General features: G+C 44.1%; 1 protein-coding gene across 3 annotated transcripts in view; it reads left to right on the top strand.

The window, feature by feature from the left end:
- SEC24B (SEC24 homolog B, COPII component) overlaps positions 1-12,134 on the top strand; it is a 722,844-nt gene that overhangs the window by 257,168 nt on the left and 453,542 nt on the right. For all 3 annotated transcript variants that reach the window (XM_078676584.1, XM_078676585.1, XM_078676583.1), the window contains one exon: positions 2,669-2,778. In XM_078676584.1, the coding sequence (XP_078532710.1) occupies positions 2,669-2,778 (110 nt within the window). The remainder of the gene's footprint in view (positions 1-2,668; positions 2,779-12,134) is intronic.

Here is a 12,134-nt window from a genome sequence, read left to right as displayed (position 1 = left end):
CATGGCAATCTTAAGTCGAAATATTGCTTGTGTGCTTATCTGTTTCTCCAAGATGGAAATCTATTTCAATATTTTCCAGGTATTTCTTCCTTTATTCAGATATTTGGGTAGAAGGTCAGGTGGAACAGGCTCTGCTTCTTTACAATGTTTTATATTTATTCATTGGTTAGACTTCCTCTCTTAGACGAATGCAGTACTCCATCTTGAAGGCTGTGAATCTGAGGAGTGTATGATGTTGGACAAGGAAAAGTTAATTGTAACACCAATTCTTGATTATGGATGTTATTGAGATGTTTATATGCATTGAGCCCAGCCGCCCTTACTTATGTGGAGGTGTAAAGTGTTTAAAAACTACATTCTGGGATTCCCTGGAGTGTTGTGGTTTCTTCTTTAAAATTGTTTTCATGTAATGGGGGGAAGGAGTCCATATTGATCTTCAGGTACACACTAATCTGCACCGAATGAGAAGGAAAGTGAGGGTTAGAAGGTCCATAGCTTTTAAGTTTGCGCCAAAATAGTGTACAGCCATACTTCACTAGTATTTCTGAGCATGAAAAATAATTGACAAAGAAGAGTGACTAGCATTCACTGGTTCACTTGTCTTTGGTATCTGATTGGCTAAGTCGGCCTATTTAGAGTGGGAGATGAATGTCGCCGAAGTAGGGAAATGTGTAGTTATAGAAATTAAGGGTAGGATGACACCAGCCCTCTGAATTTCCAGAGAACGAGCTAGAATTTGATGTGTGCTGTTGCACCTCATGGGAGGGCATCAGGGTAGGGTGGCGGGGGTACATGAATTTTCAGACTATTTGGTTTGTTCAAAAAGGTAATGGACAAGGGAAGTAGAAGCAAGGCAGTCTCAGTGAAGCAAACATGCTTGAACAGTGGAACCTGCAATGGTTAAAACAGCTGCAGTGGCGCATTCTTTTCCTCTTTGGTGACACTCAGGTACTCAAAAGTCTTAGATACTTTCGGTACCAAGCTCCGTCCTTATACACTAGTTTACAGGAGCATGAGCCAATCTGTGGCCTGGGACACCCTCCTTGGTCTTTCCAGGCAATAGGGGCCTTTTAACATGGCCATGGCCATGTGGTGTCCTAACTCTACTTTGTGGGTGGAGCAGGAGATGGGAGCACATTTGCTCTGCTTTCCTTTTGACTGATGGATAACTGATGGACACTCCATTTCCTCATCTGAGGTGTCTTTCGTCTTGTACTTTAGTCCGATCCTGTGACTGGCGAAATACCTCAGGAACATAGGCCAATACATGGTGGGAATCTCCCTACTAGACCAAAATAAACAATTGTCAATGTCATGGTGCATAGAATTTTGGCACTTATTAATGTACTTCTAATAAAGAATGTTTTTTACACAAATGCTGTAAAAATGAAGTTAAAAAAATGTTCTGCCATCCTCCCTACCTACAAGTAAGAATTCTAAATCATATGAAACTGGAAAGGATACAACTGTTGGAGACATTGTAAAACCTAAAGGAGCAAGGCCTTCATCATGGGTGCATCACAAAGTACCTTCTTTATAGCTGTCGCATCAACGCTTATAGACCTATATCTATCTCTGTAGTGGACTGCTAGACTTTTCAGAGACTTCTTGTGTTTTGAAATTTTGTAATTATAAAGCAGAATACTTGAAGAATATTTATAATCCTAATTGGGCTACATTGATGCTTTGTGACCGTTAAGTGGCATTTATTATTCAACTACTATTTTACAGCTGGACTTTAGGTTCTTCATCTCTTAACTGAGTTGTTTTAGGCTAGTTGATTTTTTGGTCTACATTTTTCATTCCAGTGTCTTTCCAAGTACCGCTGATTGATTCACTCAGTAATCTGGAACCTTACATGCATTTAGAGTGTTGTAGATATTCATATAATACCAGTTTAGTCACCGTCCATTCTTCCACTTCTGGCCTGCTAGTGACCTTTTCACAAGAGTATCATTGGGTCTGTCTGCCTATGACGGTTGGGAGTACTATCACAAAGTATGTATACTGGATTGGTGGGCCAAAGGACTTGATTTAGAGCCCTTTGCGCTTGCAAACATTTTTTTTGCTTATTTACCATTTCCACTCTTGATAATGGCTGTAAACAAACAGCCATAACCCATAATTGGCAACATCACAGTTTTCACTTATATGATAGTCCAGCGTTCTTACCCCTCCCATTTAAGCGTTTTACACTTTACGCATACATTTCCATGTCTGTGGAGATACCAGAAACTGCTTAACACTCTAATGTTCCATATGTTTCCACCTTTGTAGCAGTTACTCTTCCAGAGCCATTACCCTTCACCCCTGATCACTTTGCACCTTTACTGTTGTCCAGCCCAGGCTGTTTCCATTAATGCCTTCAGTGCTTGAGTTAAAATTCGTTATTGCAAACTGTAGATTAGCATAAGAAGACAAAGTGCTTAAAAATAAACAAATTAAATTAAGTATGAGAGAATTGTGTGATGGAAAAAGCAGGCAGTAGTTAAAAAATTTGAAATAAAGTACATTTTGTTTTTAATGAAATACCTGGCTCATAAATCTTTCATTTCAGATAGAAATTGGGAAATGTCAGATTAGTGATAGAATAATGAAATACTGTTTTGTTTGCATAGCACTAAACAAATAAGATGAATGTAGAACATGTTGTTTGTTTTAAATTTAGTTCCTGAAGAATTTATGTATAATCCCTTGACACGGTCCTACGGTGAACCTCACAAACGGCCTGAAGTTCAGAATTCAACAGTGGAATTCATTGCATCTTCAGATTACATGGTAAGGTATATTGTTTTTCTCATTTAAGGCTTTGCAAGTAGTAATAAATGTATTAATATTCTTAATAACCCTTTCAGTTTATAGTTTCTATTTATAAATGAATTGCCATCGGTATTCCTTTATTCCTTTTTTTCTTATTTACTTGTGCAGTCGTAAGTCTCTTGTACAACACTTTAAAAAGTGTTTTGTTTAGCTTATCAAGTTTTAATTAGCATTTTAATTTCAACATTAAACAGACCTTGAATTTGTGCGTTTTTGATAAGATTTAAACCAACATATGTCCGCCAGCCCGCTTCCATATATGCCATTGTTGAATAGGTGAGCATTGCAAGGGGCAGTTAATATAGCAAATTACTTGCCAGTTTGCTACTTCCACGAAGGTCAGCTTTTGTTGCGGACTGTTAGTTGAAGACTTAGAGTCCTTAGGCAAATTGTCACTTTAAGACCCCGTTGTCCTACTGCACTGAATGAGACAGGCCATACATATTGGGTGCATACTGAATGAGAGGGTCCCATAGTAGGTGCAATTTTCTCATAGCATTGCTCAATAAGTAGGTTGTTTGTCACCAGAAGAGCATATTCACTTACCTGGCTAGCAAATCGAGACATTAGGGATATGCATTTACCTGTAGGAATAGCAGTAAGGATGTTTGCCACTGTACCTTGGTAGCAGTTAGATTAGTACATTGTTATGATGCTGTGGAATGAATGACATTCTACCTCTTCTGAAAAAGATGTAGTGGTTCTGGTTGTGTCCGTCACCCCACCCAAACTGTTTTGGAATGTAGGACAGGTCCAAAAGATTTACTCTATCCGGAATTTATCACTATGATTAAAAGGTATTTTCTTCATTCTCATCTGGTAATGTGCCATTTATTCTGTAGTGTTGCTTCCCTGTGCATTAGAAGGATTTTTTACTTGAACATCCTGTCCCCATTTTATCTCATTGATTTCTGTTTGTCGATGTAGTTCCTTTCCACATCTGTTGTTAATTGTTGGTGACTGGGCAATGTTTTAGTCCTTTGTATATTGCTGAGAGAACTCAGTGGCATTGCGGTGACAAAGAGGTTTCTCAACCAAGGCATATGAGGTCACTGTTTTCCTCCTCTTCAAACGATGGGTAATAGGCCCTGTGCCGTACAAAGATTTAAATCAACATCCGCCCACTACCCTGCTTACCTGTAGGCTGTTGCGGACTAGCTGAGCATTGCAGAGTGAAGCAGTTAATATAGAAAATAGCTTTTCAGTTAACTGCTTCAGTGAAGGTCCGCTATTCTACAGACTGTTACTGTCAGTTAAACAACTAGAGTCCTTCAACAAAGTGCCAATTTAAGACACTGAAGGTAGCTGCTCCATTTCTCCCATTTCAAAGACTAGAATGCAGTCCTGGAAATAATGTTTTTTCCTTTTATCATATGTCTTTTATCATTCTGCATCCATCTTTTCGATCTATGCCTTAAAGGCCAGTATCTCTGGTGCTGGAGTGATTTTCTTGCTTGTATGTATGAGTCAGTGATGTTGGAAAGTTTGTCAAAGCATGTAATTTTCTCAGCTCATCCCAGGTTCAGTGCTTAATTTGAGCTGGTGGTTGCCTGTGGGGGCCACCACCATTTTTTGGGGAGGGACCAGCTCTTATTTTCCTTCATTCGACATGTACTGGCGCAAGAGAGGGAAAAGCACACAAATCAGAAAGACAGAGCAAGAGAAAGATTGGAAAAAGTCACAAAGGGAAAAAACGGAAGCCTGCAAGAGTGAGATAAAGGAACAGGGAGTATCTGATAGTGGATTAAAAAGGCATGAGGTGGATTTAAGACTTTTAGCCTTGTTTTTCGGTGTGCCCATGTTTAATTGCACTGGCTGCATGCTTCTGAGAAGAGCTTTAGGCTCCGGCACTCTTTCTTTTACAGAATAAGTCCTGCCCTGGTGCACCTCATGATTTGGTGTGACATGTTTAATATACAATAATTTTTCATTGCGGTAAATCCTAAAGATGTGTTAGAGGCATATGAGCTGCGGATTACACACTGTGCATAGATCGTCACCTAGTGTTGGGCCCAGATGTTTGCAGTTTGTTGTTGTCCTGAAAAGTTCTTTGGAAGTCACGAGATAGGTGACTCCTACTTTGGACCACATTGCGCATGGGCATCGGCTCCATCCCCAGATTGTTTTTTTCCGCCATCTGGCTCGGATGTGTTTCTTGCGCTCCGGTTTGGAACCGAATTTCCTTCGACTTTCAATCCTCACCCTGTTCAACGATATTGTTTCGATCGCACTCCACATCGACGCGATTCTTCACCACTTCAAAGTCTTAGATTCCGGTTGTCGACGAAGACCTTCGGGCCTACCTAGGCCTTACTCTCTGGCTCATGGAAAGGACGCCATTCAAGAAGTGTCCTCGATGTGGGTCGAAGTTTCCCCACACCGATCTACATGAGGTGTGCAACCTTTGCCTCTCACCGGAACACGAGGCCAAAGACTGTTCCGCTTGTGCCTCTTTCCGCTCCAAAAAGACGATTCGGGACCGACAAGCTCGAAGAACAATGGCTCGCTCGTCAGCTTCGATCCCCGACGACATCTTTGAAGAAGGCGTCGATGTGCCAGAACACCAGCAGGCCGAAGAAAGTGCTAGCTACTCTGATGCCGAAGACTCAGACGTCGAGGACATCACTCCAGCTCAACGGGTCGTAAGTAAGACCGTCTACCCCAATCCTTCCTCGACACCCTCAAAAAAGGCTTCGGTCACACCCTCACCTTCGGGCCTGGGTGCACACCGAGAGTCTGCTTCCCACGCCCCGCCTTCGGGCCCGGCAAAGAAGCCTACTAAGCCTTCAGGCGGCTCGGGCTCGAGTCAGCCTATTTCTGGTGCCGATCCCATACCGACACCGAAGAAGCCATCTTCCTCAACCACGCCCATCGCTGCTCCGACACCTAAGCACTCGGCGCCGAAGACTGGCAGCGGCTCATCGATGCCAAAACCGCACTCGGAGCAGAGTAAAAAAAAACACCTAAAGGGCTCGACTCACACGCTTCGGAGTCGAAAAAACACCCGGAACCGAAAAAACACGTTCCGATAAAACACATTTCGAAAGATCACACTTCTAAGCCAAAAAGACCCTAGACCAGCTACTGAGTCGGTGCCGAAAAATCCTCCGGAACTGAAAACTTCGACGCCGAAGGATCTTCTCTACACAGAAACAACTTTTTACACGAGATCCTAATAAAAAACCTCTTGTAAAGGATCCTAAGACTGGCCAACTAGCTCTTAGCTCCAAGAAGAGACCACTAGAGGCGCCGGCACCTCCTCCTCCTCCTAGGAAGAGAGACATTGCAACCTCTCCATTAAGGGTCCCCTCTCCACCACCTCCCCATAATATTCCTCCTCATACACCTCCTCCACCACATCGTTCGCCTACACCATCCACTAATCCAGATGATGATGTAGATACAGACTCTGATGACACAGGTGGGGGTGCACATGACCCAGCAGGTACCAATAGTCCCCCATAGTCACCGAATCCATGGAATTATTATGTGCCTTACGTCCCACAAGACGATGTATGTTCTTCCAGGCCTTCCCCACCAGAGGACACTGTAGGTTTTAACCTATTAGTCCAGAGGGCTCACCAGTACCATGGGGTTGACTTACACACCGATACTGTGGAGGAAGATTTCCTATTAGACACTTTTGATAATACACAAAGGTCTACTGCCATTTTGCCAATGCTTAAAGGTGTCATCAAGCACGCAACAGAGGTATTTAAGGATCCTGTCAGAGCTCGGGTCCTCAACCCTCGCATTGAGAAAAAATACAAAGCTGCCCCTACCGATCCAGTTTACATTAGAGGTCCAGCACCACTAGATTCTTTAGTAGTATCTAACGCATGTAAATGTGCTAATTCACAGACATCAGGTGAGGCCTGACCACCAGATAAAGAATCTAAGCTCCTTGACGCCTCTGGTAAACGAACAGCGTCTCAGGCAGCTAACATTTGGCGCATTGCCAATACCCAAGCGTTGTTGGCAAGATATGACAGGGCACATTATGATGAACTGAGGCCATAATGCAGCATCTACCAGACAAGTATAAAAATATGGCCAATTAACTCATACAAGAAGGTAAAAATATTACTAATACTTCCATTCTTTGTGCCCTAGATGCTGCAGATACTGCCTCAAGGGCAATCAATACCAGTACCCTTTTGGGTAGACATGCCTGGCTACGTATTTCAGGTTTTAAACCTGAGGTACAAAATTCCATCCTTAATCAGCCATTTGATGAGACACATTTATTTGGCCCAAATGTCGACGTGTCTTTGGAAAAAATGAAAAAAGACACCGACACAGCAAAATCCATGGGAGCCTTGCAGCAGCAAGCTCCCAGACGTTCTTTTCATCGCTCATCATATAGAGGCAACACGAGGCTTCTCCTCCGAAAGACCCTCCACTTCCTACAAGACCCCTAGCTAATTCACATTCACTAGGGGCTACCAAAGAGGGGGTTACAGGGGTAACAACAACAAAGGCAGAGGCAAAACCAACAACTCCCGCTCTGCCTCCACCCCTACCCAATGACTTTCCTCCCCTTCCCCCCAACATTCCACTCCTGTAGGGGGAAGACTGCAACAATTCCTACCTGCCTGGACCAACATCACATCACGCAGGTGGGTGCGACAAATTATTCAGTCAGGTTACTGTCTAGAACGAACATCTACCCACCCAAACAGCGTCCAATGTCACAGGAACATCTATCACTGTTAAAGCAAGTAGTAATATCTTTGCTAGAAAAAAGTGCAATAGAACCAGTTCCTCTGCACCAACAAAACAAGGGGGTTTACTCCCTATACTTTCTTATCCCAAAGAAGGACGGCTCTCTAAGGCCTATTCTAGACCTCAGACCGCTAAACATATGCATACAGTCAGACCATTTTCACATGGTCACACTTCAACAAGTCCTTCCTCTCCTGTTACAAAACGGCTTCCTTGCTACTCTAGACCTCAAGGACGCATACTTCCACATTCCCATTCACAAAGCTCACAGGAAGTAACTCAGATTTGTAATAGACGGGCAGCACTATCAATTCAAAGTACTCCCATTTGTAGTCACAACAGCACCAAGAGTATTCACCAAGTGCCAGTAGTGGCAGCGCATTTACGAAGACGGCACAACCACGTCTTCCCGTACCTCGACGACTGGCTCATAAAAGCCAGCTCATACAACCAGTGTGTGGAACACACCCATACCACGATCCAACTCCTACAGAACTTGGGGTTCACAATAAACCATACCAAGTCTCATCTGCAACCATCCAAAGTACAACAGTACCTTGGTGCCACAATAAACACCTCAACAGCGCTAGCTTATCCCACTCCAGCAAGGATAGCCAGCATGCAAACTCTTCTCCCAAAGTTTCAGCCACAACACTCCCTTTCAGCACGAGTGTTCATGCAGCTCATAGGTGTGATGGCCTCTTGCATTTTCATGGTCCCCCAAGCAAGACTTCAAATGCGTCCTCTACAAGAGTGCTTAGCACGTCAATGGAACCAGGCTCAAGGTCAATTAACAGACCTAGTGTTGGTAGACGGTCGGACTCATCACTCTCCGCAGTGGTGGAACACCAAAAACCTTTCCAAAGGGTGACCGTTCCTAGAGCCAGTTCCCCTAATAGTCTTGACAGCAGACGCATCGCTCTCCGGCTGGGGAGCCCGCCTACTGCAACACACCATGCAAGGCAGGTGGACACCACAACAAAAGTTACTCCATATCAATCACATGGACTTTGGGAGAATGTCAGGAGTGCACATAAATTGGAAGAAATCGCAATTCTTCCCGCTCACGGGAGCTGTCAAGAAATTTCAGCTGGATTACCCCTTGGAGTGGTGTGACACTGATCTTCGCTATCTGGGCATATTGATCTCGCTTAATAGAGAAGAGACGATTAGACTCAATTATGGAGTGGCCATCTCCAAACTAGCCGACAATGTCACAAGGTGGATGTCCCTGCCGCTTTCTATGGCAGGCAGAGCATCGCTGGTGAAAATGGTGGTACTCCCACGTTTTTTGTACTTATTTCAGAATGTCCCCATCAACCCTGGCGCCTACTTCTTTAAACGACTGAGGTCGGAACTCCTTAGATTATTCTGGGGGGGCAAACAACCACGGTTGAAATGGTCCACTCTACCACAGCCTTATGAGAAAGGGGGTTTTGATGTCCCGGATTTCAAGATATACTATATGAGCGCTCAGGCGCAATATGCATATCATTGGATACACCCCACGCCTTTTATGCCACAGGTAGCGGCGGAAGAATGGATTGTGCACCCCCTCCCGCTCAACGGGATGATACAGGGGAAGGCTGGAGACGTAGAGACTCCGGCTACCACGGTGACATGCACGATAGATGCGTGGAGAAGAGTTGCAAAAGCTTTGGACGCTCCGATGCTTTACTCGCCGGCAATGCCACTCACGTACCATCCAAAACTGTCCCTATTACAGGAGACAGGATTTCAGATAATGTGCAAACGTATCAAACTGGCCACATGGGGGGACCTGTTCCTCAAGGGTACATTCCGTACTAAAGACCAGATATTTCAAGGGGTGCGACCCTCTCCCTTAGAAGTCTTTTACTACATCAGACTCCGACAGGGGCTGCGTGAAGTACTGCCCCACTTTCCAGATGAACCGGGGGTGGTTTTGCCGCTGCACGCTATGCTAGTGTCCGATGGCCGGCACCTAGTGTCGAAACTATACAATACCATTAGAACGCAGCGAGAGGCTCCCGATAGCCGCGCGCGAGGGCAATGGAGTCTGAAGCTGGGCACTGACGTCACTGACGAACAGTGGAAATACTGCTGTAACATCACGGCCAACATATCATCTAGTTGCAGGCTTAAAATCATACATTATAAATTTGTGCAGAGATTCTATTACACGCCGGTAAGGAAACTGAGGTTTCAATTGGAGGACAACGACAGGTGCGTCCGATGTCGAGCGGAGGGAGCGGGATTCCTTCACCTGGCGTGGGACTGCATGGGAGTGCATGAATATTGGACCCAGGTCCATGAGGCGCTGCAGGTCATGACTGAAGGAGCAATACCATTGGACCCCCTGGTCATGCTATTAGGATACACGATGGACATGCCCAAACCTTTCCGCAGATATTGCATTATTGCTTGCGAAGAGGAGAGTAGCATGCAGATGGGGGAGGGGAAGAGTTCCGAAATTCAAGGAATGGATGGATGATGTGATATACTGCCAGGAGCAACATAACATATATGCTGACTTGTTGCCTGTACGCTGTAGGCCAAAAGACATCTGGAGTCCGTTGCAAATATACTGGTTGTCTAAGGCGACACAACAGGGAGAATCGGAAAGTGATAGCCAGGACGGTGGGGTGTGAGTGGAACACTGCTATGGGATTACATACTGATGATGCAAGGGGGATGACTCACAAACACTAGCCTTTGACACCCTGGTGTGACGTATACACTGATAGCCAGGTACTCTATAATGGCCTCTGACTGATTCACTGCTGATATCACTCTCTGTAATTAAAGTATTGTGTGAACCGCTGGGAGTGTTGATGAATAATATGAACAGGTTGCATAACATTGTGCTGAAGACTGCGAAATATGTTACGCTGAGATATTTTTTGCTGATTTACTCGCCCTTTCTAGGATAAGGTCCGCTATACACTGTACATTGTATAATGTATTGAGATATAACGCTATGCCATCCGTGCCGTGCCCGTTGTGAGGTACTACCTCACCTGCCGGAAGATAGAGGAACTGTAACTTGTATGTATGTGACCAATCTGCATGTAATGTGATATACCAGACTGTTAAATAAAGGTTTTAAAAAATATATATAGATATATATATATATATATATATATATCAATCAATCACATGGAGTTACTAGCTATATTCCTAGCACTAAAAGCTTACCAAAAGCAAGTATCAAACAAAGCTGTGTTAGTCCGCACGGACAACATGACAGCCATGTATTACATACAGAAACAGGGTGGAACACACTCCCTGCAACTCTCTCAAGTAGCTCAGGACATATGGCGGTGGGCTATACCTCAAAACATATTCCTTCTAGCCAAGCATGTTCTAGGAGTATAAAATACCATAGCAGTACTGTTAAGTCGTCAAACGCAACAGACCCAAGAGTGGGAACTTCATATGCAAGTTCTTCAACTATTCTTTCAGATGTGGGGACAACCTCTTTGCCACCCACGAAAACGCCAAATGCCCAAGCTTCGCCGCCAGATATCCACACCCACTGTCCAAAGGCAATGCGATATGGATGAACTGGTCAAACAGATTTGAGTACGCTTTTCCGCCTCTACCACTCATGCCACTAGTAGTACGCAAACTACAGCAGCATTCTCTGACTTTCATCCTAGTTGCTCCAAAGTGGGCCAGACAGCCGTGGTACACCACACTGCTACAACTTTCTGTAGTACCGCACCAAAAATTATATCTGTCTCCACACCTTTTAACACAGAACCATGGAGAGATCAGGCACCCGGACCCAGCTCAGCTCAACGCAACAATTTGGCTCCTGAGGTCTTAGAATTTGGATATCTTAACCTTACTCCAGACTGCATGAATGTCATAAAAGAAGCTAGACGTCCAACCACTAGAGCATGCTATGCAGCTTAGTGGAAATGCTTTGTAATATATTGTCACAACAACAATATTAATCTTCTCGACGTGCCTATTCAACACATCATAGGATACTTACTGCACCTCCAAAGATGTAACTTAGCCTACACGTCTATTAGACTGCATCTTGCTGCAATAGCAGCATATCTGCAAAACAGACAGCATCTATCTCTTTTCAGAGTGCCTGCTATCAAAGCCTTTATGGAAGGCCTTAAGAGAATAATTCCTCCCAGAGTACCACCTTCACCTGTGTGCAATTTAAACATTGTTCTCACTCGCCTATTGGGACCTCCCTTTGAACCCTTACATAAATGTGAACTACAATTTTTAACATGGAAGGTTGTGTTCCCAGTAGCTATTACTTCTCTGCGAAGAGTTAGTGAACTACAGGCACTAACCATTCAAGAACCCTTCTTGCAAATGCATAACAATAAGGTTGTTCTCCGTACTAATCCAAAATTCCTGCCCAAAGACATTTCTCCCTTTCACCTCAATCAGTCTGTGGAACTGCCCGTTTTCTTGTCGCAGCCACAGACAGTAGCAGAAAGAGCTCTTCATACCCTAGATGTCAAAAGAGCATTGCTATACTACATCGAGAGAACACAACCCTTTCGTAAGACCAAACAACTTTTTGTGTCTTTCTCACCACAAGGGTAATCCCATTTCAAAATCTGGGATAGCTAGAT

Source organism: Lissotriton helveticus, chromosome 2_1, assembly GCF_964261635.1.
Source record: "Lissotriton helveticus chromosome 2_1, aLisHel1.1, whole genome shotgun sequence".
NCBI classification, from domain to species: domain Eukaryota; kingdom Metazoa; phylum Chordata; class Amphibia; order Caudata; family Salamandridae; genus Lissotriton; species Lissotriton helveticus.
The sequence above is the reverse complement of the archived record's forward strand: the minus strand, read 5'-3'. Positions and strand labels throughout refer to the sequence as shown.